The sequence below is a fragment of the Canis lupus genome, chromosome 5, assembly GCF_048164855.1.
Source record: "Canis lupus baileyi chromosome 5, mCanLup2.hap1, whole genome shotgun sequence".
In the NCBI taxonomy this organism is placed as follows: domain Eukaryota; kingdom Metazoa; phylum Chordata; class Mammalia; order Carnivora; family Canidae; genus Canis; species Canis lupus.
This window is the reverse complement of record NC_132842.1, coordinates 56450112-56475873: the sequence shown is the minus strand read 5'-3', so window position 1 is coordinate 56475873 and position 25762 is coordinate 56450112. Positions and strand designations below refer to the sequence as shown.

Sequence of the window (25762 nt, the reverse complement as noted above, 5' to 3'; positions counted from 1 at the left end):
ATCCGGGCGCGGCGGCGGCGGCGGCGGGAGGGCGGCGGGAGGGCGGCGGGAGGGCGGGGGGAGGGGCGGCGGCCGGGCGGCGGGGCCCGCGCGGGGCGGCGGCGGCGGGGAGGCCTCGCGAAGGATACTTGTTGCACGGTCCTCTGGATGGTGGTGTCCGGGGACTGCGACTCCTTGAGCAGCTGCAGGATCTGCTGCAGCCCCTGCTCGTCGGGCTTCCACTCGTACTCCATCTTGGTTTGCTGCAAAGAAAGCCAGACAGGAAGCGCCGGCGGCCGTGAGTCCCGCGCGCAGGCCCCGCGCCCCCCCGCGCCCCCGCCCCGCCGCGACCCCGCCGCGCCCCGCCGCCGCGCACCTGCCGGGGGCGCCCGGGGAGCCTCGGACGGCGAAGGCCGGGGACGGGCCCTCGCAGCTCGGCCGCCAACGTCCGCGTCCGCTGCCGCCGCGGCCGCCGAGCAGGAGCCGACCAGACTGAGTCACCGCGAATTTGCAATCTGGCCCCTAGATCCGCTCCCGGGAGCCCCCTGGGTCCTAGTGCCGCGCGGCTTCCGCCCGCCCGCCGCCCAGCGACGCAAGGGCGCGGGGCCAGGCCCGGCTGCTCGGCCCCCCCCGCCCCCCCCCGCCCCCCCCCCGCGGGACACCTGCAGAGGTCGGACTCGGGGCACTAGTCACTCCGAGTCCCCAGGGCGAGCAGTGGAGAACCACTGACATGGGGGGGGGGGCGGGGGAAGGCCTGATCACTACCCCCGACAGCTCCATACTAGGGGGAAAAAAAAATCATAAAGTTTACATTTCAGTTTTAGATAGAACCACTGACATGGGGAGGGGGAAAGCCTGATCATTCCCCGACAGCTCCAGACTAGGGGGAAAAAAATCATAAAGTATACATTTCAGTTTTAGATAGAACCACTGACATGGGGGGTGGGGGAGGCCTGATCACTCCCCCCCCCCCCACAGCTCCATACTAGGGAGAAAAAAATGATAAAGTTTACATTTCAGTTTTAGATAGAACCACTGACATGGGGAGGGGGAAAGCCTGATCATTCCCTGACAGCTCCATACTAGGGGGAAAAAAATCATAAAGTTTACTTTTCAGTTTTAGATGCATAGCTCCAATATTTAGTCTCCACTATCTTAAATGTATTTCAATCACAGTCCACACCGCAATAAACACGAAAGGTTGCATTTACGTCTGCACAACGGGACTGAAAAAAAAACTGCGTTCTCGTATACACTCCTGACTCCTGAACTTGTAAGTGAAATAGATTCCGTCTGAAATACCACATCTCACAACTGAAGACTTTGGGGTGAAGGAAAAGCAAGAAAAACGTGATTTTGTAAGTGGATCGTGCTGAATTCTATTAAAGCGCTGTCACAGACCTCTCCTGATTTCCCTCCAGGCCCCCAACCTGGGCAGGTGTTACCGGCCCCCATGTGTCAACCAGGGCTCAGAAAGATCGGAGCAAATTACCACCGTTAATTAGCCAAGGCTGGGCCCAGCGCAGGTTTCTCAGGCTACGAAGAGCTGCGTCGGCTACAATCAGTTCAAACTATTCTACCAATGACACAGTTTCAATAGAACTAGTGGCTGAAAACACAACTTCAGTATCAAGCATGAATTATTTGTAAAGATCAAATTGAGTACGATGAAAGACAGGATATTACACATGGCTTTATTCCTACCTGATGGTTTGACAGATGAAATTAGTCCCTTCCTAGTAGGAGGCACTTCCTAGCAGGGGTTAAAATTACCTGACCTTACCGCATGTCTCTAGTTAGCACTGTTTTTCTTTCTTTCCTTATTTTTAAACCTTTCCTCTCTCCTTCTTCCACCTTGTTTTCTGGGTAATACCCTGTAACGCAGCTTTGCTCACCACCTCTTACTTCCTAAATGACCCAAAGTGAATACCACCCCCCCCCACCAATAATTAGCTAGACGTATCTGTTAATATTGTAGCGTTTTTATTCCACTCTTCGTTCTGTGTGCTCATATGTACACTATATTTTATAATAATGGGATTGTCCTGTTTTTTTGCCCAACTTCAGGTATCATTATTTATTGAAAGTGTTTTTTAAAAACAGGATAATCTTCTCTTGTACTGCTGTGACAGAATTTAAATACACTTTGACATATACACAACCTGTACAAATCATATGCATGCGACTAAATGGATTTTCACAAACCGAAGATGCCTCTGTAACCAGTGCCCGCACCAAAATACAAATCATTACCAGTACACCAAGGTTTCCACTGTAACCACTTCTCAGTTATCCAAAGTAATCCCTCTTATTAATATCTATCATTACAGATCTCTCATTCCCTCTTAGTACTTCGGAAACTTGTCTAAAATTACAAAAGTTGTAACAAACCAAACAACATGGTTGTACACATAGAGTTAATTCAATCCTACCTCCAAGCTTATGTCCATCACAGAATGTTTTAAATTTGATAAGAATCTTGCTACACCTTTCTCTATTCTCAAACATACATATAGTTCTGGTTTGGTTTTGTTTAAGATCATACTATAAGCTACACTCTGTTAATGCTACAACCTGTAAACACATAATAGACCATCATTCCCAGCTAACATATGTATTTAAATCACTTTTCAATAGTCGCATATCCATCATTAGAATGGATAAAACATAGTTTGTTCAACCACTTCTTGATGGGCTTCTGGGATGCTTCCACTTTTCTTTTTTTTTTTTTTTACCACAACGAACAGGTCACAGAAAAACATTCTTGCACTAATGTGACTAATGTGTCTACAAAGTAGTAGCAACCCAGTGGGATTATTAGGCCAAAAGTATGCGCGCTTAAAACTTTCTAACAGTTATTACCAAATTACTTTCTAAAAACAGTTACGCAATTCACACTCACCAACAATATGAATGTTTCCTTTGCCAGCATATTCTTTTAATTTTTGTGACTCTAATGGGTAAAAATTTAATTGCTCCTAATACAAGAGTAGGGGACATGGGTGGTTAACAGGAGAGAACCCAAAAATCTGAACTTTAGTTACGAGTTGGAGCTGCTACCATGCACATCACACCAGTGGAAGTGCCATCTGGATAACCTACTTAACTCCTTAGCTGCCCTCTTGAATAAAGTGAAGTTGGTGCCAATAGCGGTCAGTCCCAAAGACATCTTCAACACACCTGTCCTGATGAGGAGTGCCCCATAATATCATTATCACACTTCTATCCCTGGACCCAAGTAAGTAGAATTTTTTTCCCCAAAGTTTAGTATTAAGAACATTTAATTTGATTAGCCTATGATGATGGGATAGATAGAACAAAGATAAACCATTCCCTTAGACCTCACTCAGGTTGTTGGGAACAGATTCTCAAAAATATTTGGTAACTGCTAGCTAAGAGATGTCAGGTCATTCTGAACTTCTAAATGCCGTTTTTTTCTTACTGTGGTAAAATATACATAATATAAAATTTAGCATTTTAACCATTTCAAGTGTACAGTTTAATGGCATTTCAGTACATCCTCATTGTGCAATCACCACCATCCCACTTCTCCAGAACTTACCACATTTTAACAGCCATTAAAATTAGGAGGAATCTTCTGCTAGGGTAGCCAGAGGGACCACAGGGTTATTTAGATAACATCTGAAGTACTGCAAGCTAACCAAAAACACCAGAATTCCGAGGCGGGACTCATTATTTAAATAGTAAACTACATCTATAATAAATAGAATATCAAGATTGACACTGGATGTTCTTGAAGTAATTACTATTCTTTTTACATGTGGAAGACTCAGATCTAAATGTTTCAAAAAAGGAAAGTAGTACTTCAAGTTTTTCTCTTTTAGAGTATGCAAATCATGCTGGTTGGTCCATGGCATTCCATGGTGAACACCCCTCAACCAAAGGCATTTCATCAGCCAAGACAGTTAATGTGAACTCGCTGAATAGAAGATGACACCAGGATAAAAAGTTGCCTGCTAAGTTACCGTACGGTACCATTTGGGGCCTTCAGCAAACTGAAGAGTTCCAAACTGTTAAGATTTTGCATGTCCATAAAAAGTTCGAATTTGCCAGAGTTAAAAATCGTGTGAGGTAAAGACACTAGTTGAAAAAAGTAAAAATAAATCTAGTTTCTTCCCTGTTGGAGGGGTTGTAATATTGTTTAAAAAGCAGATGGGAGGTCTGGACTCAACCAACCTAAGTTTAAGTCCTAATTCTTCCACTTGGTAGCTATGAAAACCTGGACAAGTTAATTCATCTCACTGAGCTTCAGTTTCTCGACTATAAAATGAGACCGTATCAGCTCTGTGGTAGGAGAGCTGCTGTACCTGCCTGGCATATGGTATGGTTGGAAATGTAGTAGTTTTAATTGTCACATTATTGGTTTCCTACTGCCTGCAAGATACAATCTAACTTCTTTTTCAAGGAAGAGGCCATTCACGACCTGGTCCATCACCTCTAGAAACAGCTCTTGTGATTTAACCTCAAACTTTATGCTCCACCAATACCGACTGAGCCTCTGAATAGGATTTCCTGACTGGAAGGTTCTCTACATGTGACCCTTTGGCAAACTCCTCACTCTTCAGAGCTACGCTCATAGATTCAATTTCTAAATATTTATTGAGAGTCTTCTTTGGCATCATTTTTGATACTGGATACTATTTTTCTTCCATGATATCCCCACAAGACTTTTTTTTTTTATCCCTACAAGACTTAAATGTTTTTTTTTTTCATTACAAATCTAAAGTTTATAGATATTTTCATTTCGGAAACTATCATAATTATTTCCAGCTCTTAGCAATATATCGTGTTCCCTGAGAAGACAGTGTCTTTCTGCCTTCTTTGCCTAGCAGAGTCTGATTCAATAAATATTTGTTGAATAAATATTATTGCTGCTGCCATTAATTCAACTGAATATTGAACTGAGCAACTACCATGTGCTCAATGAGCAACAAAGATTCAAAGATAAGTAAAATATTGTTCTTGCCCCCACTAAGCTCTCCTTTAATGAGAGAGACAGATGCGCGGTCTATGAATGAAGAATATGAAAAAGGTGCGATAGGAGGGGAGAGGAACACGAATATACTCTGCCAGGAAAGAGAAAAGTGCTTTATCCCTCTTTGGTTCAGAGCTTTTTCTTCCCCTTCTAATTTCAATTACATTAAAAAAAAAATTTACTGAGCAGTCAGCTGTTTCCACCTATAAAAGTAAGTTACTTTGATGTGAAAAATGTTGCCTTGCTTGACAGGGTTTCCCCAAATGGTGAACCACTCCAAACAAAACAAGGCATACTCTTCCTTCAATAGCAGTTTTATTCCTGGAAAACTCAACATTTAATTAAAATCCTGCAAAAAATTCCATGTGCATGTGTAAAATCATGTTAGGCTCTAGCTGACATTTTTTCACCCATGTGACCATCAAAAGTCACTCAGGGCTTAAGATGATTCTTACCGGTGACCACCCAGAACCCCTCAGCCCCGCCCACTAAATGCCAAGAGCACTTCGCCAATTCTAGCGCCCCCCCACCCGGGTCCAGATAGCAGCACTATGGTAGAACAAGTACAAGGGCTGGGGGGACATTAAACTTACCCATCTAGGAGGTCAGGAAAGAACCTCCTTGAAGAAGTGACTCTTTACCTGAGAATCTAACAGCAATTACCAAAAAGCGGAAGCGAGAGGAGTGCAGCGGCTAGGAGGACCCCGCAGACCCTGTTGGAATGCATCCTGAGGGTCACAGAAAGCTTGTGGAAGGGGTTATAAACTAATAGAGGACATGATCAAATAAAAGTATGGAAGAGACTTACTCTTCCTAGGAAGCAGAAATGAGAAAGGAGAGAATATTGTGCTGTTCAGTATTATGTTAATTTTCACAACAAGCATAATATTTTCATAACAAAAAAATGATTTATACATAAAACCCATCAGACTGCAATGTGGGAAATCAGTGGAGGGGCAGGAGGGCACAGAAGACCTAACTGTGCATTCTGAATTTAAAATGGAGTTCTAGAAGCCTGGGTGGCTCAGCTGACTCTTGATTTTGGCTCGGGTCAAGAGATCAAGCCCTGCATCAGGCCCCATGCTAGGTGTGGAGCCTGCTTAAGATTCTCTCTATCCCCTCCTTCTGCCCCTCCTCCTCCCCAGTCGAGCTCTCTCCCTCTCTATAGATAGATAAAATGGAGTTAAAATTTCAGAGTTGTGAGTTAGAGCCCCACATTGGGTGCAGAGACTACTTTAATAAATAAACTTAAAATAAAATGGAGTTCCAGTTAGGGGAAAGCCTGTCGTCTTTCACAGACAGCCAAAATACTATAAAAAACATCTGGTACTTAAATATTAAAGGGATAAACACATCTATTATTTGTCAATAGTAACAATAGCTAATGTTTTTGAGTCCCAGGCAGTGTCCTAAGCACTTACACAGGCTAACTAATTTATTCCTCAAAACTCTATGATGTATTAAGATTACCTATATTGGGGCACCTGGGTGGCTCAGTCAGTCAGTTAAGTGTCTGCCTTCATCTCAGGTCATGATCCCAGAGTCCTGGGATGGAGCCCCGCATCAGGCTCCTGCCTGTCTCAACGGGGAGCCTGTTTCTCCCTCACCCTCCGGCTCATGCTCTATCTCTTTCTCTCCCTATCTCTCTCTCTCTCTCTCTCTCAAATAAACAAATAAATAATAAAATAATCTATATTTTGCAGATAAGTATATTGAGGCACCAGGCAGTGAAGTTGCTTGCACAAGTTTACTTACATAACATAATAAACAAAGCCCTGATTCAAATCCAACTAATATGGCTCCAGAGTCCAACCTCTAAGCCTCTGATATACTGCTTTTTTCACAGAAATATCAATGTCTGTAAACTGGGAAACTAATCATAAATAAGACCATTTGTATTTTAAAGAAATAACAAGTATTTGTTACCTTTATAGTGAGGTAACAAAGTAAAAATCAAATTTCACTATTGTAAAATAAAGCAGTATGTATACTGGGAACATATAAAAATGAGATATTTCAATAGCTCTGAGTACATGCATTCAAGACATTCAAAATTGAATCTTTATAGCATTCCTTGTTGAAACTAGGTGGCAAGTATTATCTTCATTTGACAAACAGATAAAACAAAATACGGCTTTTGTCATTTGCTGAATGTGAATCAGATTTGTAGACTCTCAAAGTCAATGTCTCTTATACTGGCTTTTTACAAAAAGATGCTATGATGAACAGGGAAGAAAAAAAATCAGAGCTACACGAAGGGCTAAAAAGAGATTCTTATGTCTTTTAAAGTTACTTAATAAAACTTTTAGGAGAAATTGAATCAAAGTTCAGTTTGATGAGAAATAGAATGAAAAGAAAAAAGGCAAGGTTTAAAGGTAGCTGATTATTAAGAACTTAAAAAAATGAGGTATTTTAATGTCAAAGAATCAAAATGTCAACAGGCTTGTTAAATTATAGCTATCAGTGAAACTGGAAAGTCCTTTAAGAGATTCTATAAAGTAATCAGAGATTAAGGCTCAAGAACAAAAAGTAGGAAAAGCAAAACCCAACTGTTCAGCTCAACCTACTTGAACAGAGCTCAAATAGATTAAAGGGGAGGGATCACAGCATATGAACCCTCTGCTGTTACAAGGTGCGAGGCACATGATAGGTGATCAATCAATCTCTGATTGATTGATTAGGGTGAATGATTTAGTTCACCACTTGGAAGAATTATGCTAAGAGGTTAAAATTATAATCCTTAGGCATTACAATTTATTAATATCTAAAAGCAAAAAAGATTAACAACAACAACAAAAAGAAAATGGAAAAAGGGACTAAGGAAAATTTAAATAAATATATTCTTTCAGTGCTCTTCCAGGAGGACCTTCAAAGATGACTAGGCCTATGTGACTCAAATACTCAAGTATAGAAATATTCAAAAAAATTTTTAAAAAAGAGAGTCTAGTATCAAAGTGAGCAGTTTTGTCTTTTTAAAAAGATTTTACTTATTTATTCATGAGAGACACAGAGAGAGAGGCAGAAACATAGGCAGAAGGAGAAGCAGGTTCCCTGTAGGAGACCTGACGTGGGATGTGATGCCAGGACCCCAGGATCATGATCTGAACTGAAGGCAGATGCTCAACCACTGAGCCACCCAGGTGCCCCAAAGTGAGCAGGTTTTAAGAAGGAAAAGTTGATTTCACAACCCAATCCAACTACAACCAGGTACTTCCCATATACTACAGCTCATTTAATATTCAGTGCAGCAGTATGAGGTAGATATTAACTCTATTTTATATTAACTGAGGTTGAGAGAGGTTAAGTACTTTCCTGGCCAGTGTGGGGGCAGATGGGGCACTCAAAACCAAATCTGTGTGATTTCAGAGTCTGGACTGTGCCTAGTAATAACAGCAACCCTGTTATCATTTACGGAGTACTTCTATGTGCCAGTTACTACACTAAGTGCTTTAAATGCATGAGATCACTGAATTCCATGAGTAGGGACTATTATTATTTTATAGAAGAGAAACAGCCTTAAAACAAGTAGTGTGTCCAAAGTCACAGAGGTCATAATGAACAAAGGCAGGACCTAAGCCCAGATGTACCTGACTTCAGAGCCTGTCCACTGAACCATGCTGTTGTATTATTCTCATTGTGCCACTTTCATGAACATGTGACTAACCATTAACAGAACTCTTGGGTAGACTTCTTGAGTAGACTTCTTTTCCTCTCTATTCCATGCATGACCAAAATTTCAAAAGCTCTCTTGATGAGTATCTGCTTTCTTCAGTTCTGGTGTGATAACTGCACCTTGCTTTTCAGAGTTTAAACTTTTCTTATTTTTTAAAGTTTCATTTATTTAAGTAGTCTCTAAACCCAGCATGGGGCTTGAACTCATAATCATATGAGATCAAGTTAGACACTCTTCCAAATGAGCCAGTGAGTCACCCCAGAGAGTTTAAACTTTTCATTTCAATCAAATAAAAGACAGCAGTAATACTTTCCATACATTCCCTTAACTTTTGGTCACATTATTTTCATCAGCTTAAGATAGGATGTTATATTTTATGTGAGACTCATGGTAACCATAGAGGAAAAATCTGATAAGATTATGAGAAAGGAATTAAAGCATACCAATACAAAAAGCCATCAAATCATAAAGGAAGATAGCAAGATGAGAAGAAAAAAACAACCTTAAACCAGTCAAAAAAATATTGAAATGGCAATAATATGTCCTTACCTATCAGTAATTAATTTAAATATAAATGGATTACATTCTCTAAACAAAAGACAATGGGAGAAGAGAGTAAGAAACAAGATCCAACAATACGGTGCCTATTAGAGATTCACTTTAGCTTTAAGGACACACACAGATTGAGATCGAAGGGAGACCGCAAAGGGTATTTCAAGTAAACGGTAACAAAAACAAAGCAGGGTAGCAATACTTAGATCAGACAAAATAGACTTTAAACTAAAAATGGTCTAAACAGACCAAGAAGTTCACTATATTAATATAAAAAGGCCAATCCATTAAGAAGTTACATATTTACTGTAAATATTTATGCATCCAACATCAAAAGCACTTAAATATATAATGTAAATACTAACAGAAGTAGAAGGAGAAATGAACAGCAATACAAAAATAGTTGGGGACTGTTAACATCCCATTCCCAACAATGGATAGATCATCCAGACAGAAAATCAATAAGGAAGCAGTGGACTTGAACAATACGATAAAGCAAATGGACCCAACACACATTTCATCCAACAGAACAGAATACACATTTTCTCAAGAACACACTGAAAACTTTCTATGACAGATAATGTGTTAGTGAAATGAAATGTCTCAACAAATTCAAGATAGAAATTTTATCAAGTACCTTTTCTGACCACAATGGTGAAACTAGAAATTAGTAATAGGAAGAAAGATGGAAAATTCACAAGTCCATGGAAATTAAAGCAACACACACCTGAATAACCAATGGATCAAAGAAGAAAGCAAAAGAGAAATAAAAAATATCTTAAGACAAATGAAAAGGGAAATATAATATCTCAAAAGTTACAGAATGCAGCAAAAGCAGTTCTAAGAGGAAAGTTTATAGCCATAAGCACACTCATCTATCAAGAAAATATACAAACAACGTAACTTTATACTTCAAAGAAGTAGAAAAAGAACAAAGTAAGGCCAAAGTTAGAAAAAGGAAGGAAATAATAAAGAGGAAAGCAGAAATAAATGAAATAGAGATTAAGAAAACAATAGAAAAACCAACAAAACTAAGAGTGGATTCTTTGGAAAGAGAAAACTGACAAACCCTTAACTAGAGTAAGGAAAAAAAATAGAGGAACCAAATAAATAAAACTATAAATGAAAGAGGAGGTATTACAACCAATACTCCAGAAATTCAAAGCATCATAAGAGACTACCATGAATATTCTATACCAACAAGCTGGACAAGCTGGAAGTAATGGATAAATCCCTAGAAAATATAAACCTACCAAATTGAATCATGAAGAAAGAAAATCTACACAGACTTAATAGTGAGTAAGGATGAAATCAAGTTAAATTCCAATAAAGAAAAGCTTAGGACCAGATGGTTTCACTAGTGAAGTCTATCAGACATTTAAAGAAAAATTAACATCAATTCTTCTCAAAATCTTAACAAAAAATTGAAGAGAAGGGAACACTTTCAAACCCATTTTACAAGGCCAGCAATTCTGATAGTGAAGTCACATAAGGACACTAGAAGAAAACCACAGGCCTTTACCACTGATGCTATAGATGTAAACATTCTCAACCAATTACTAGCACAATGAATTCAACAGCATATTAAAAAATCTGACACTATTATCAAGAGGCATTAATCTCTGTGATGCAAGGACAATTCAACACACACAAATGAGTCAGTGTGATATAACATATTAATAGAGTGAAAGATACAAGTCATATGATCTCAAGACATGCAGAAAAACCATTTGACAAAATTCAATTTCCATTCATGATAACTCTCAACAAATTTGGTGTTAGAAGGAACATACCAAAAAAAAAAAAAAAAAAAAAAAAAAAGAAGGAACATACCTCAATATAATAAAGGTATGACAAACCTACATGTAACATCACACTGAATGGTGAATGGTTGAAAGGTTTTCCTTTAAAAAATCAGGAACAGGGGATCCCTGGGTGGCGCAGCAGTTTGGCGCTTGCCTTTGGCCCAGGGCGCGATCCTGGAGACCTGGGATCGAGTCCCACATCGGGTTCCCGGTGCATGGAGCCTGCTTCTCCCTCTGCCTGTGTCTCTGCCTCTCTCTCTCTCTCTCTCTCTCTCTGTGACTATCATAAATAAATAAAAATTAAAAAAAAAATTAAAAAGAAAATCAGGAACAAGGGCAGCCCCCGTGGCGTAGTGGTTTAGCGCCGCCTGCAGCCTAGGGTGTGATCCTGGGGACCCTGGATGAGTCCCACGTCAGGCTCCCTGCATGGAGCCTGCATCTCCCTCTGCCTGTGCCTCTGCCTCCCTCTCTCTCTGTGTCTCTATGAATGAATACAAAACAAAACAAAAAGATTAAAAAAAAATCAGGAACAAAATCGGGGCAATCATTCTCACCATTCCTATTAAACACAGTACTGGAAGTCTTAGCTAAAGCAATCGGGAAATAAAATAAATTAAAATAAAATAAAATAAAATAAAATAAAATAAAATAAAATAAAATAAAATAAAATAAAATAAAATACATCCAAGTCAGAGTGGAAGAAGTAAAATAGTCTCTATTCACAGAAGACATAATCTTATACTTAAAAAAAATCCTAAAAACTTTGTTAAAAAAACTAATAAATGAATTCAGGAAAGTTGCAGGATATAAAATCAAAATACAAAAAACAGCTGTATTTCTATACAAGAACACTAAATCATCTGAAAAAGAAATTAACAATTCCTTTTACAACATCAAAAAGAATAAAATTAGGAATAAACTTAATTAAGTGAAAAATCTGTACTCTGAAAAGAACCCTGATGCGCCCGAAGACACTGATGAACAAAACTGAAGAAGACATAAACAAATGGGAAGATATCCTAAGTTTATGGATTGGGAGAATTGATATTACTAAGGTGTTATGCCACCCAAAGCAATCCAGAGATGATGCAATCCCTATCAAGATTCTAATGGCATTTTTTTACAGAAATAGAAAAATGAATCCTAAAATTTGTATGGAATCAAAAAGACTTTGAATAGTCAAAGCAATCCTAAGAAAAAAGAACAAGCTAGAAGTATCATGCTTCCTGATTTCAAACTATACTACCAAGCTATAGCAATCCAAACAGTATGGAGCTGGCAGAAACACAGACTTTTGGAACAGAACTGAGAGCCTAGGAACAAACCTACCCATGTACAGTCAACTAATATTTGACAAGGAGGTCAAGAATACTCAATAGGTAAAAGACAGTCTCTTTAATAAATGGTGTTGGGATAACTGGGTATTTACAAGCAAAAGACTGATATTGGCCCCCTATCTTACACTACTAAAAAATTAACTCATTAAGGATCAAAGAAAGACTTGGACGTAAGACCTGAAACCAAGGAACTCCTAGAAGAAAAAACAGGGAAAAAGCTTCTTGACATTGGTCTTGGCAATGATCTCATGGGTATGACAACAAAAGCACAAGCACCAAAAACAAATATAAACAGTGGGACTACATCAAACTGCACAACTTCCACACAGCAAAGGAGATTGCCATCAAAATGAAAAAGCAAGCTACAGAATGGGAGAACGTTTTACAAACCATTATCTACCAAGCAGTTAATATCCAAAAGATAAAAGAAATTCATAACATCTTAACAGCAAAGAACCCAAATGATTTGATCAAAAAAATGGGCAAAGTACCTGAATATACATTTTTCCAAAGAAGATATTCAAATGGCCAATAAAAAGATGCCAACATCACTAACGCAAACCAAAATCACAATAACATAATGCCTCAAACCTGTTAGAATGGCTATTATCAAAAAGAACAGAGATAATAAGTGCTGGCAAGGATGTGGAGAAGAGGGAACTAATACTGATGGGAACGTAAATTGGCGCAGCCACTATGGAAAAACAGGATGGAAGTTCCTCAAAAGTTTAAAAATAGAACTACTATGTGATCCAGCAATTCCACTCCTGCATATTTATCAGAATGAAATTAAATCACTATGTTGAATAGATAACTGGGGCCTCATGTTCACTGCAGCATGATTTAGAATAGCCAACACATGGAAATACATTTATGTCCATCAACAGATATATGGATAAAGAAAATGTGATATACAGTTGACCCTTAAACAACACATTGGGTCTGAACTGAATGGGTTCACTTAGATGCAAAAATTTTTTTTTGATGCAAATACTAAAAATGTATTTTCTTAGTAACACTTTCTTTTCTCTAGATTTGAGGATAAAGTATGTAATATATAAGATATAAAATACGTATTAATTTTTTTTTCTGTAATTGGTAAGGCTTCTGGTCAACAGTAGGCAATTGGTAATTAAGTTTTAGGGGATTTAAAATTATATATGGAATTGGAACTGCACAGTGGTCAGTACGACTAACCTCCATGTTAACTGTATTTATATATATATATATAAAATGGAATATTATTTACTATTAAAAAAGAAGAAAATCCTGACATTTGTGACAATATGGATAAAACTTTGGGGCTTTATGTAAAGTGAAATAAATTAGAAAGACAAAAGCTTTATGAACCACATATTTGAGAAATAAAGAGAATTCCAAAGTCATAGAAAGGAGATTGGTAGTTGCTGGGGTAAAAATCAGGAGGGGAAATGGATGAAGAGAGTCAAAGGATAACAAACTTCCAGTTATAAGCTGATAAAGTTCTGGGATGTAATGTATAGAATGGTGACTATAGCTACAATATTGTATTGTATATTTGAAAGTTGCTAAAAGAGTATAAGAGAAAGTTTTACTAAAAGAGTAAATCTTAAAAATTCTCATAAAATAGTAATAATTTAAAAAAACTATATGTGAGATTATGGATATGTTAACTAACTTCACTGTGGTAATCATTTTACTATCTATACATTATATAAAATCATTATGTTGTACATCTTAAATTTCCACAATGTCCTATACGTCAATTATATCTCAATAGGTTAAAAAATTTTTTTAAATACCTAAGTGGATAAGAAAATTTTACTACTATTTCCTCCCCCCCGGCCCCCCAAGAAAGACCCGGGTTTGGAATGGAGGCCTTCCTATTCTTATTTATTTATTTATTTATTTATTTATTTATTTATTCATGAGCGACACACAGAGAGAGAGGGAGACAGGCAGAGACACAGGCAGAGGGCGAGGCAGGCTCCATGCAGGGAGCCGAAGTGGGACTCGATCCCAGGTCTCCAAAATCCCACCTTGGGCTGCAGGCGGCGCTAAACCGCTGCGCCACCGGGGCTGCCCTAGGCCTTTCTATTCTTGTTCCAATGTTTCTTCTACTCTAAACTGTTCCTTTTAATTCATGGCTCATAATATAAGTATGTATAATTAAAAGAGTAGCTTGTTTTTAAATAACAGTGTGAACATATATGCAAGATGGAAAAAAACCTGTACGCACTTTAGCAAGGCTATATGATAGCTCTCAGTAAAATCCTGGTATTGAACGATTTAAAATATATTAGCACCAGGCAAGTTACTGGTTGTAACTACATTTATTATATTTAAGGAACTGATAAAAAAAAAGGGGGGCTATGATGCAAACAAACATTCTTCTGTGTAACACATCTGAAATTATAAAGTCGATACAAGGTGTGAGTATTTTAGAATCTATGTATTTATAAAGTAAGACACTGATTGTACAATTGATAGAAATCTAAGTTGATAATTTTTAGGAAAATTAGCACCTTAGGACAACCATTACAGATCATTTTGGTAACTACAAGTATACCGTTTCACTGTGGTTAGACTGCTTCTGAAGTGACAGGGCCCTAAGATTTTCTCATTCATGTCTATATCCTTGATTGTTATGGTGAATGAACTGGCTCACTATTTCACATTTTCAAGTGTAAAGAGAAAAAGGAACAGAGCACTGTGCTCACTGGCCAGGGCTTAACTGGAAAAGGGTTAGAGTGCCTTCAACAATAAAATTTAGAAAGGTAATAAATGGTAAGCGGTTAGTAGGCTGATCTAATCATTAGTTTTTATCTAATCTTTGTTCATTGAAATCTTTCTCATACATAACGGGCACATATCATTCAGATTTCAATTATTTAAGGCAGAGACAGGAGAAATAATTTATGAAAGGAAATCAATTTTTGCAATTTTAGTTCCTAAGATGAATACTGTTCTATGCTATTTATTGTTAGTAAGCTGGAAGATAAAGGAAGCATGGGTTCCAGAATCATACGTACAAGAGTTCAAACCTCAGTTCTCTTAATTGTCTTTCTGAGAGAAGTAGCTGAACTTTCTAAGCCACAGTTTAGTTGTCTGTGAAACGGGCTGAAGAGAAGATTAAATGAGAATGCAAAATGCTGCAATAGTAGGTACTTAAGTATGAACACTGAGTAATGTTCATTCCTTTTGCACTTCACCTCCCATTAAAATTATCATTAAAACAGATTTACCGATAGCAGTTAGTGCCACCAGACACCATTAAGACGAGGATTAAATTATTATTATTTTTTTAAGATTTTATTTTTAAGTAATCTTCACACCCAACTCAGAGCCCAAACTCACAACTCTGACATCAAGAGTTGCATGTTCCACTGACTGAGCCAGCCAGGCACCCAAAGATGAGATTATTTTTGCGTGATCAAAGGATATGCAATGAAATAGGCTGCGTGACTTGCCATTTAAATGAGGTGATAGTCTAAAGAAATAAAAATCAAAACAGAAATATTGAAGGAATAAGAACAAAGTATCAGAAATCAAATGTTAAATAATTAAATTAGATATGAATGTAATCAATCTGAAAATTTTCTAAGGGCAAAAATTAAGTAGTTGACTGAGAGTAGTCTTCACAGTATGTAGAGATGGGAAAAGAACATCACAAAACAAATTCTGTAGAGGTAGTCCACAAATGGAAAAAAATATCAAGAAATAATGTATGACAGATGGTACAATACAACTAACCATTTAGCATAAAAAACAACAGCATATATTTTGTGAGTGTTCAAGTCTGTTTTTCTCTTACTATGACAAAGAGACTCAAGGCATAAGATTGAGGCATAAAAACATTAATGACTATGGGGATCCCTGGGTGGCTCAGTGGTTTAGCACCTGCCTTCAGCCCAGGGTGTGGTCCCGGGGTCCCGAGATTGAGTTCCGCGTCGGGCTCCCCGCACGGAGCCTGCTTCTCCCTCTGCCTGTATCTCTGCCTCTCTTTCTCTCTGTGTGTGTAGCTCATGAATAAATAAAATCTTAAAAAATATATCCTTTAAAAAACATTAATGACTATAAAACCTAGAATGAAATATGAGATGGTAAGGAACTCCCTGGACAAAAAGAATAATGCTAATCTACTATACGTACCAAGTGTTCAGCTTGTAAGAAATATACACTTAAAATGGAATCTTGGCTCAAAAAGTTCATTGTCCTCTTCCAAATAGAGATACTGAATTATTAGCCAACTGATTTATCATGTCCTTATCACCATTTCAACCCTTTCAGCCCATGAAACTGGAATTCATCAACTTTAACTGAACTTAGAGAATGGCAATTGTAACATCTTATCTTCAGAATGAAAACATTAGACAACATCTATCCAATCCTTCTATTTAAAAAAAGAAGGGGGGGGGATCAAGACTCAGAAACATTACAAATGAATTAAGTGGAAGAATCTGACTTCAACTTTTAAAACACAGAAGATTCAGTTCTATATTATTAAATTCTTTACCCCTTTCGTTTTTTCATAGTACACTAATTTTCTGAAATTTTCTACTAATAAACCCAAAAGCTTTTTCTACAGGGAACTGGGTAGTTCAGAGCCTATGCCTCAGTGTTCGGTCTAATGGCAAGGCCGATACTTTGTGAGTGCATCTCCTAACTGATGACACCAAGCTTGGGTGACCTGACCCTCCATATGATGAATCCTGGCATGAAAAAAATGAGCTGGGATCCCTGGGTGGCGCAGCGGTTTAGTGCCTGCCTTTGGCCCAGGGCGCGATCCTGGAGACCCGGGATCGAATCCCACGTCGGGCTCCCAGTGCATGGAGCCTGCTTCTCCCTCTGCCTATGTCTCTGCCTCTCTCTCTCTCTCTGTGACTATCATAAATAAATAAAAATTAAAAAAAAAAAGAAAAAAATGAGCTAAATCAACTGGATTTCCTTTCTCAGAAATATGAATAGAAAGTACTAGGACCGGGGATCCCTGGGTGGCTCAGCGGTTTAGTGCCTGCCTTTGGCCCAGGGCGCGATCCTGGAGTCCCGGGATCAAGTCCCACGTGGGGCTCCTGGCATGGAGCCTGCTTCTCCTTCCTCCTGTGTCTCTGCCTCTCTCTCTCTCTCTATGTCTATCATAAATAAATAAATAAATAAATAAATAAATAAATCTTAAAAAAAAAAGAAAAAACAATTAAAAAAAATAAAAAAAGAAAGTACTAGGATCATTTACCATTTGCCATTTCTCAAAGAAGATGCTAGAATGTGATGATGTGGCAGGCAGGGGGGTCATCATTAGATTGTCCATGCAAGACAAAGGCGTAGAGATTATAAGGGAGCAGAGAGGAGAATGGACGGCACCGAGAGAAGCAGGGAAGCACAGAGCAAGATTACATGGTCCACGAGATGGAGAGCAACTACTCCTGGGAGCAGCCTTGCTTCCTGATGGCCTTCTACTTCCACAAATGACTTAAGATAAACCTGTCCCTTTCTCTTAAGACAATCTGAATGTGTTCCTCTTCCTTGGAACCAAAAGAACTTAATTATAAAAGAAATATTAAGTGACTCATATAATCATGAGATTACATATGTTAAGTGTTATATCATAACAAACTATTCCCAAACTGTTTTTAAGCAGCAAGAAGTAAACTTTTTAGGGAGTTCTCTAGGAACAGTAAGGACTGGTACAATGAAGCTGATGACTTTTGTGGAAATCAACTTCCTTATTAGCCTGAACAACGAGAGTAAACCTGAACACTGACACGGAGGTCTCTGAGGGATATGGAGTATAATGAATATACCCAAATGGGTATAGAATAAATGGAGTAGAACAAGAGAGAAAACCAAGAATAAAGCCAGCTGCCAGTTCAGGTGTACATCCTCTTTACTCACCTACTTCTACCTTTCCCCTGCCTTTTCCGAATTATACCATTTTGATTTTGAACACTGGCAATCACTGTCTCTGCTGCCATCAAGGGGAAAAAAAAAGCCTCATAATATGTTTCGCTAACACCTCATGCCTGTGAGAGATGTACCCTTACTATGATGTTAGCTTTCAAGTGATACCGGCTTCCCCAGACTAGGGCAGTCCACATGTCAAAGAACCTACAATATCCCTTACACATTTCCAGGAGGCATCACAATGTATAAATATGTGATAAACACATGACTTATTTGAACAAATATAAAAGGGAGCTCCTAGCATATCACAACAATAGAAAGTTAGATGATGCAACAAGAGAGCAATATATTAATTATCTAGAAAACTATTTTAGAACCAATTGATAACACATGAAATGAAATTCACAAAATACAAGAGCAAACATGGGAAAATACTGAACCTTATTAGTAATCAAAAAATATAACAATGAAGTAATATTTTTAGACTAATTAGCAAAGATAATTTTATAACAATAATACCCTATGCGGCTGAAGATATATCTTTGAATCAACTACAACAAATTGCTGAAGGTAAACTAATACAACCCATCGGAAACCAACTCAGCAACTGTATCAAGAGCCATAAGCATTTTTATACCCTTTGTCCTCATGATTACACTTCTTAGACTGTATCCTAAGAATCCGAAGTAAAGGGGAAAAAACTGTTATTCTCAAAGATTTTAACCTGGGATTATTTCTAATACAGCAATAACTATATGGATAAACATTCAACTACTGGGTTACTATGCAGTCATTCAAAAAGATGGTTAATTTCTGTAATGACATGGAAAATGTTTATGGTTAGAAAGTGAAAAAAATGATAAAAAGTTGCATGTAGAGAACAATTACAGAGAAGTAAAACATATGTATAAAATAAAGACAGAATTGTTAAATGAAAGAGACTAGAAGGAAACAATGAAAAGCTAGCACTGGATTAGTGTTAAGATTATGGGACATTTTGGTTTTTAAAAATTTTTCAATACTGCAGTTATATTACCCTGAAAATAAAAATAAGTAATAAAAATCTCCAAAAGTGTAATTGTTTGAAGTCATAAATGGGACAGGGAAAAATACCTGAGAATGTTCATAATAATGACAGAATCATTAAAAAGTTTAAATTACACCTTTTTTACTTGTTAAAAAGGTGTGAAATATAGGTTAGAAAGTTTTATGTGAAAATGCTTAAAGGTTATGGCACTTAAAGGGTTAAATTTTAGTTATAGAAAATTGGAGTACTTGCAGAACTTTTTCCCAGATTATGCCATGAGTAAACACAATGATATAAAAGAGGATACTGGAAATAAAAAATCTTTATAGCAATGGAAAAAAAACTCAGTTTCTGCAAAGCAAAAGAATCATACCAAAGAAGGTGTTTTATACTCCCAGAGACCTAGTCTCAGAGAAAGAATGGAAGTTTTACTTTTACTTAGATAATGGGAATTACTATAGTTTCTATATTTGATTAGTTTTTTAGATTATAGTTTACCATAAGCATGGAAAAATTAATGCTATGATGACAAATTAATATTAGGATTTATTTAATGTTTAAATGAAATACTAAGTAAAGATATACAGAAAAGTTAGACTACTACAAAATTTAAAACAAGAATACCAAAATTTTGTTTAAAATAAAGGGAATGCCTGGGTGGCTCAGCGGTTTAGCGCCTGCCTTTGGATCAGGGCGTGATCCTGGAGTCTCAGGATCAAGTCCCACATCAGGCTCCCTGCATGGAGCCTGCTTCTTCCGCTGCCTGTGTCTCTGCCTCTCTTTCTGTGTCTCTCAGGAATAAATAAATAAAATCTTAAAAAAAAAAAATTCAGGGCTCCTGGCTGGCTCATTCAGTAGAGCATGCGATGCTTGATCTCAGGGTCATGAGTTCAAACCTCATGTTGGGCCTGGAGACTACTTAAAAAAAAAAAATTCAATCACCTCTCATTAAGTTCATAATTTTCCAAAACACTGGCACATAATTCCAGAAGTATCGTTTAAGAAAAAAAAAATCAATAAATAGCTTGATTAAATCCTATGCAGAATGAGAAGAAAAAAATTCCATGAAAATGTAAAAGCCAAAAGCAAATTAAAATAAATTTTAGCTTAGAAAAGAGGGTATATAATTCTTCTACAATAGTTGTTAAGACTTGTGGCAATACATTCTACAGATTTTCTCAGTAATCATAAGTACAAATATTAAAGCAAAACTTACTAATGTATGTTAAGAAAATTTCAACTGCAGAAATAAATGAGCACATACTACAAATAATTTAAATTTGCTATTTAATATATACTAAACAGATAAATGTTAGAGTTCTGGTTCTTTTCATTTTGCTAATCAATCATGACACATAAACTATTTTACTCTTTAAGAAAATAATTCATAAATCATTTAAAATGAAAACATTTAGAAAATAGTAAATAAAAACTAAGATAAAAAAACATTGTTAGAATCATCAGTGGAATCTTCTTAATATATTGTTCTGCCTAAGGAAGTCAGTGTAATAACTAAGAAGGGATGGAAAACAAATATGTTTATAAATCATCTTAACTTGAAGTCAATGGTATAGTTCTATGCACCTATGTGGTTTATGAGAGAGACATCGTCCACGAACATAACACTTGTAGTTGGTAGTCACAGGAGTCTAATGAAATGTCTCAAAAGCACCCATTATTTCTATTATACTAAACTGATTCTTAGAAAAATAAATAAATTCATTTATTATAAAAAAAAAGCTTTTCCTACCTTTTTTTCTTAGAGTCTGGTTGGATGCAAAGAAAGCAAATCTTTAAGTCACATGAAATATTTCAATTAAAAAAATTTCATACAGCAACTAATCCATATTGTTTACAGTTCATAAAAGACATATCTCCAGTCAACTCTTCATTATGCTTTCTTACAGGAATAGTACACATACTCTAGAAGGAAGGAACTCCAAAAATTAAATCCATAAGCAAACATTCATTAAGCACTGATACATGCAGGATTTTAGAGCTGGAAACTGCAAACACAAATTCCTAAGATTTCTTTATGTTATTTAGGCCAACAATTCAATGTGTTATGAGGCATTTGAGGAACATGACTGAAAACATCTGAGATGTCTAGGAGTTTGTATTTCCAAGATTCAGAAAATGTTCATTTCACCTGAAATCACAATTTTGCTCTGACTGCCAAGCAATTGAAACTCTACTAGGATCTCATGGGAGTATGAATGTTATCAGTCCTGTTTTACAAATAATTTTAAAATTGCCTGCTGTGTATGATCCGCAAGTCCCAACACCAAAACACAAGCCTCTAGCCGTCTAGGATGAAAGGGGAAAGTAAAGCTGGCATTTTCATTAGAGCTTTTTCCTCTTCATGCTTCAGCCTTGTACTCCTCTACTGGCTTGGTCGCTTCCCCATCAAATTCCTACACTTACTCTTCAACCACCCTACCATGCTCTTGAATCTGAGCTTATATTTGCTCTAAAACAAGACTCCTGAAAAACCTCTTCCCTTCACAGTTTTTCCAGTTTGATCCTTGACTTTAGGAAGGATGAAGTGTCATCCATCCCCATCCGGGAGGATGGGCGGCCTGACACTTGAACCACGGTCACAGCCTCTCTGGTGCCACCAACTCCGGGTAACTTCATGGAGCTTTTGGACAAACTGCTTCCAACCATGGGTCTTTAAGTCTTCGGTGTTGTGAAGAGCCAAAATAGCACCAGGACAAAAGGAGTGTCAGAGACCTGGGGTGCTTGTCCCAGTTCTCCTCTACAGGAAGACTGGCCGGCTGACAATCCTGCACAAATTGCTTAAGTCATTTGGCTCATTCCCTTAGCTATAAAGCAACCAACGACCCTGGTCTTCTCAGCTTCCAGAAGTGAACCATTTTGCTGATTATAAACAGTCTGGTCATATTCCACACACAAAAGCCAGCCTTTCCTCTTTACACTTGCTACTGGAGTTCTCCAAGCCTCCAGTGACTTGGATTCAATTCAACTGTTCTAATGTAGTTACAGGACCTACTAAGTTGCACGTCATTTGATTCTTTCTGCAAATGCAGAGCTCTTGTGCCGGGCTTAGGTCACTTCTTACAGAAGTCGCATTCAATAGCAAGAACAATCTTTTTTTTTTTTTTTTTTAAAGAGTTTATTTATTCATGAGAGAGACAGAGAGAGAGAGGCAGAGACACAGGCAGAGGGAGAAGCAGGCCTCCATGCAGGGTGCCCGATGAAGGACTTGATCCCAGGACCCGAGGATTATGCCCTGAGCAAAAACCAGACACCCAACCGCTGAGCCGCCCAGGCATCCCGAGCAAGAACAATCTTTAGTTGAAAACGTTATTTATCATAAGTTGGATTTCTATCCAACAAAAGTCTTTACCCATTATCCCTTTAAAATTATGTAAGAGAGGAGCACCTGGGGGCTCAGATGGTTGTGTGTCTGCCTTAGGCTCAGGTCATGAGCCTAGAGTCCTGGGATCCAGCCTCATGTAGGGCTTCCTGCTCAGTGGGGGGTCTGTTTCTCCCTCTCCTTCTGCCCCTCCCTCAGCTCGTACCCCCCCCATCTCTGTCTCAAATGAATAAATAAAAAATATTTTTTAAAGAATGGTGTAGGAGAAACTATGTAAAGCATTATTCAACTAAAAATCCAACGGAGTGGGGCTGCCTAGGTGGCTCAGTCAGCTGGGCTTCCAACTCTTGGTTTTGGCTCACGTCCTGATCTCAGGGTCATGAGATGGCCCTGTGATGGCTGGGCTCCGCACTCAGAGTAGGGTCTGCCTGGGATTCTTTCCCCCTCCTCCTCCATCCTCTTCTGCACCTCCTCCTACCCCCTTGCCCCTTCATGCTTGTGCTCTCTTTCAAACAAACAAACAAACAAACAAATAAATAAATAAAAATAAAAAAAGAAAAATCCAATGGATTTTTCCTATTCTGGTTTCAATGATTCACTGTTTAATGCTTTTTTTTTTTTTCCAAAATTAAGTCTCATAAGATTTTCTAATAAAGGTCTGACATGCAGCATTTTAGGAGCTTAAATAAACTCTTTTTTGAAAGACAGAGCCTAGAAAGTTACAATCATCCTTTCGTTATATGGATCATTGCTGGGCAGCCCGGGTGGCGCAGCGGTTTAGCATCGCCTTCAGCCAAGGGCCTGATCCTGGAGACACAGGATTGAGTCCCACATCGGGGTTCCTGCATGGAGCCTGCTTCTCCCTTTGTTCCTCCCACTGCTCATGCATGCTCTTTTGTTCTAAAATAATTAAAAAAAAAAATCTTTATTTAACAAAAAGAATGTTACTGAATGAGTGACAAAACTATAATATTGACTGTAAAAAATAGAAAATTTCTGAATTTGATAACTATATGTGGTTTCAGAAGATAATATCCTCGCTCTTAAGATACACATGTTAAAGTATTTAAGGGGTAAAGAGACAAGACTTAGGAAACCTACTCTCAAATGATCAAAAATATAACTGTGTGTAGGAGTAGGTGGAAAGAATGTGGCAAAATGTAAACAATTGGTGAATCCAAGTAAGGTATATATGGGAATTGTCTGAATTATTCTCACCATCTTCCTAAGTTTAAAATTATTTTAAAATATTATCTTAAAAAAAAAGCTTTGACTCCATTCCCTACTCAATTTCTGTACTTCCCTCCGTTCACAGAAACATCTTGAAAGTTGTATACAGTCACCACGTCCCCATCTTTACTGCACTCCAGTGAGACTGAGATTTCCTTGCTGCCAAACCGAATGATTTCTTCTTGGCCTTACCACAATTCCTCCAGAGTGCTGAACACAGGCAACCACTCTTTTCCTTTCTAGCCTCACATCTTCCTGGTTTTCTTTTTATTTCGCTGGCTGCTCTGCGTCAGTCTCCTCTGCTGGCTCTCCTGCCCCTACATATCCTAGCTCCCTTTCTTTTCTCGGTCTATATAATCTCATCTAGTCTGTGCCATTGAATAGCACTCTGAACTCCAGACTCAGGCACCAACATTTTATAAGACATATTCATTTGTTTGTGAAATGGGCATCTTAAACTTTGCTGGCTAAACCACAACCCTTGATACTTTTCCTCATCCCATTTTATCTGCTTCTCTTCCAATTGCCTAGGCCACTAAGGTTCACGTAGTTGTTCAGGGCAAAATGCTAAGGGGTCACCCTTGACCTCCTTTCTGTTCTACATCCAAAACACCAGCCAGTGCTATCAAAACATATCCTAAAACATACTCTGAATCTGACCAATTCTCATCCCTTCCAGCCTACCCTAGTCCAGGTATATAAAACATGCTAGCATGGCAATGGTCTACTACAATGGGTTCCCTTGCCTTTCTGTTTCATTCCCCTAACAGCCTATTCTCTGAGATGAAGTAGCAAAAATGATATTGAAGCTGCAATTAAATCAAGTCTTCTGACCATCAAAATTTTCCAATAGTTTCTCATCGCACTTAAAATAAAACCTCATATCCTTAGCACAGCCTACAAAATTGTACCTAATCTTAGCTCCCATCTCTCTCTGAACTAATCTCCTAGCAGTTTCAAATCCTTTTTCACTGTGTTCCATGCTGATTTTCTCACAGCTCCTTGATGTTATGCTTATTCCCACCTAAGACTCTTTACTTTTGCTTTCCTCAAATATTCATATTGCTCACTCCTTTTCTTCATTCAGATTGCTTGCCAAATACGGTATTTAAGAAAGGCAATGTTTTCTTCCCTTTCCCTACATCCCACTACTACTTCCTCTTACTGCTTTAGTTAGTGCCTATTTCTTTTCCCCAAATGAAAAAGTGACATGTGGCTGCTTCTCACTGTATAAAAAAAGGAAACAATATGGATGAAATTCTAGCTCCCTTCAAGTATCTCTCGTAATCCTGGTCTCCTCCCCAAAGGTACTCTAATACTGATTGGATATATAAGTTGATAGAGCAGTTTTTTTTTTTTTGTCTACATTTAAATAGTATGTTTCTGTAGAAACAATGTTTTATAAAAACTCTTTTCAGGTGTGCCTGGCTGGCTGGCTGGTTTACTAGGTAAGCGCATAGGACTCTTGATCTTGGGGTCATGAGTTCGAGCCCTGCATTGGGTACAGAGATTACTTAAAATAATTTTTTTAAAAAACTTCTTTCAAAATATGCCTTAGCTTTCCTATTCATTATATATAGTTCTATTTCATTATTTATTGCAGTATGAGTTATTGAATACTTAACTTATTTATAATTTTATACCATTACAAGCAATTCACTCATTTAACAAATATTTGCTGAATGCCTACTACATTCTAGTTCTAGTTGCTGCAGATAGAGCAGTAAACAAAAGAAAGATCTCTGCCCTCTTGGAGCTTACATTTGTGTGGGATGAGAAAGACAATAAACAGAATATACAATGCAAACTGTGTCTGCAAACAGCCAAATAGTAAGTATTCTATGTTTTGCAGACCACATGTCTCCTATATATTGTCTCTTTTTGTTTTACAATCCTTTAAAAGGTAAGAACTGCTCTTAGCTCACAGGCTGTACAAAAACAGG

The 25762-nt window shown here is 37.9% G+C and overlaps 1 protein-coding gene across 4 annotated transcripts in view; it reads right to left on the bottom strand.

Moving 5' to 3' along the window:
* TNPO1 (transportin 1) overlaps positions 1–25762 on the bottom strand; it is a 96667-nt gene that overhangs the window by 61548 nt on the left and 9357 nt on the right. For 3 of the 4 annotated variants that reach the window (XR_012031365.1, XM_072826767.1, XM_072826766.1), the window contains exon 2: positions 129–242. Coding sequence is in view for 3 of the 4 variants with exons in the window: in XM_072826767.1 (XP_072682868.1) it covers positions 129–242 (114 nt within the window). In the remaining variant the exon portion in view is untranslated. Of the gene's footprint in view, positions 1–128; positions 243–355; positions 498–25762 lie in introns of those variants that run through there. The other variant, XM_072826768.1, reaches the window with a different exon arrangement.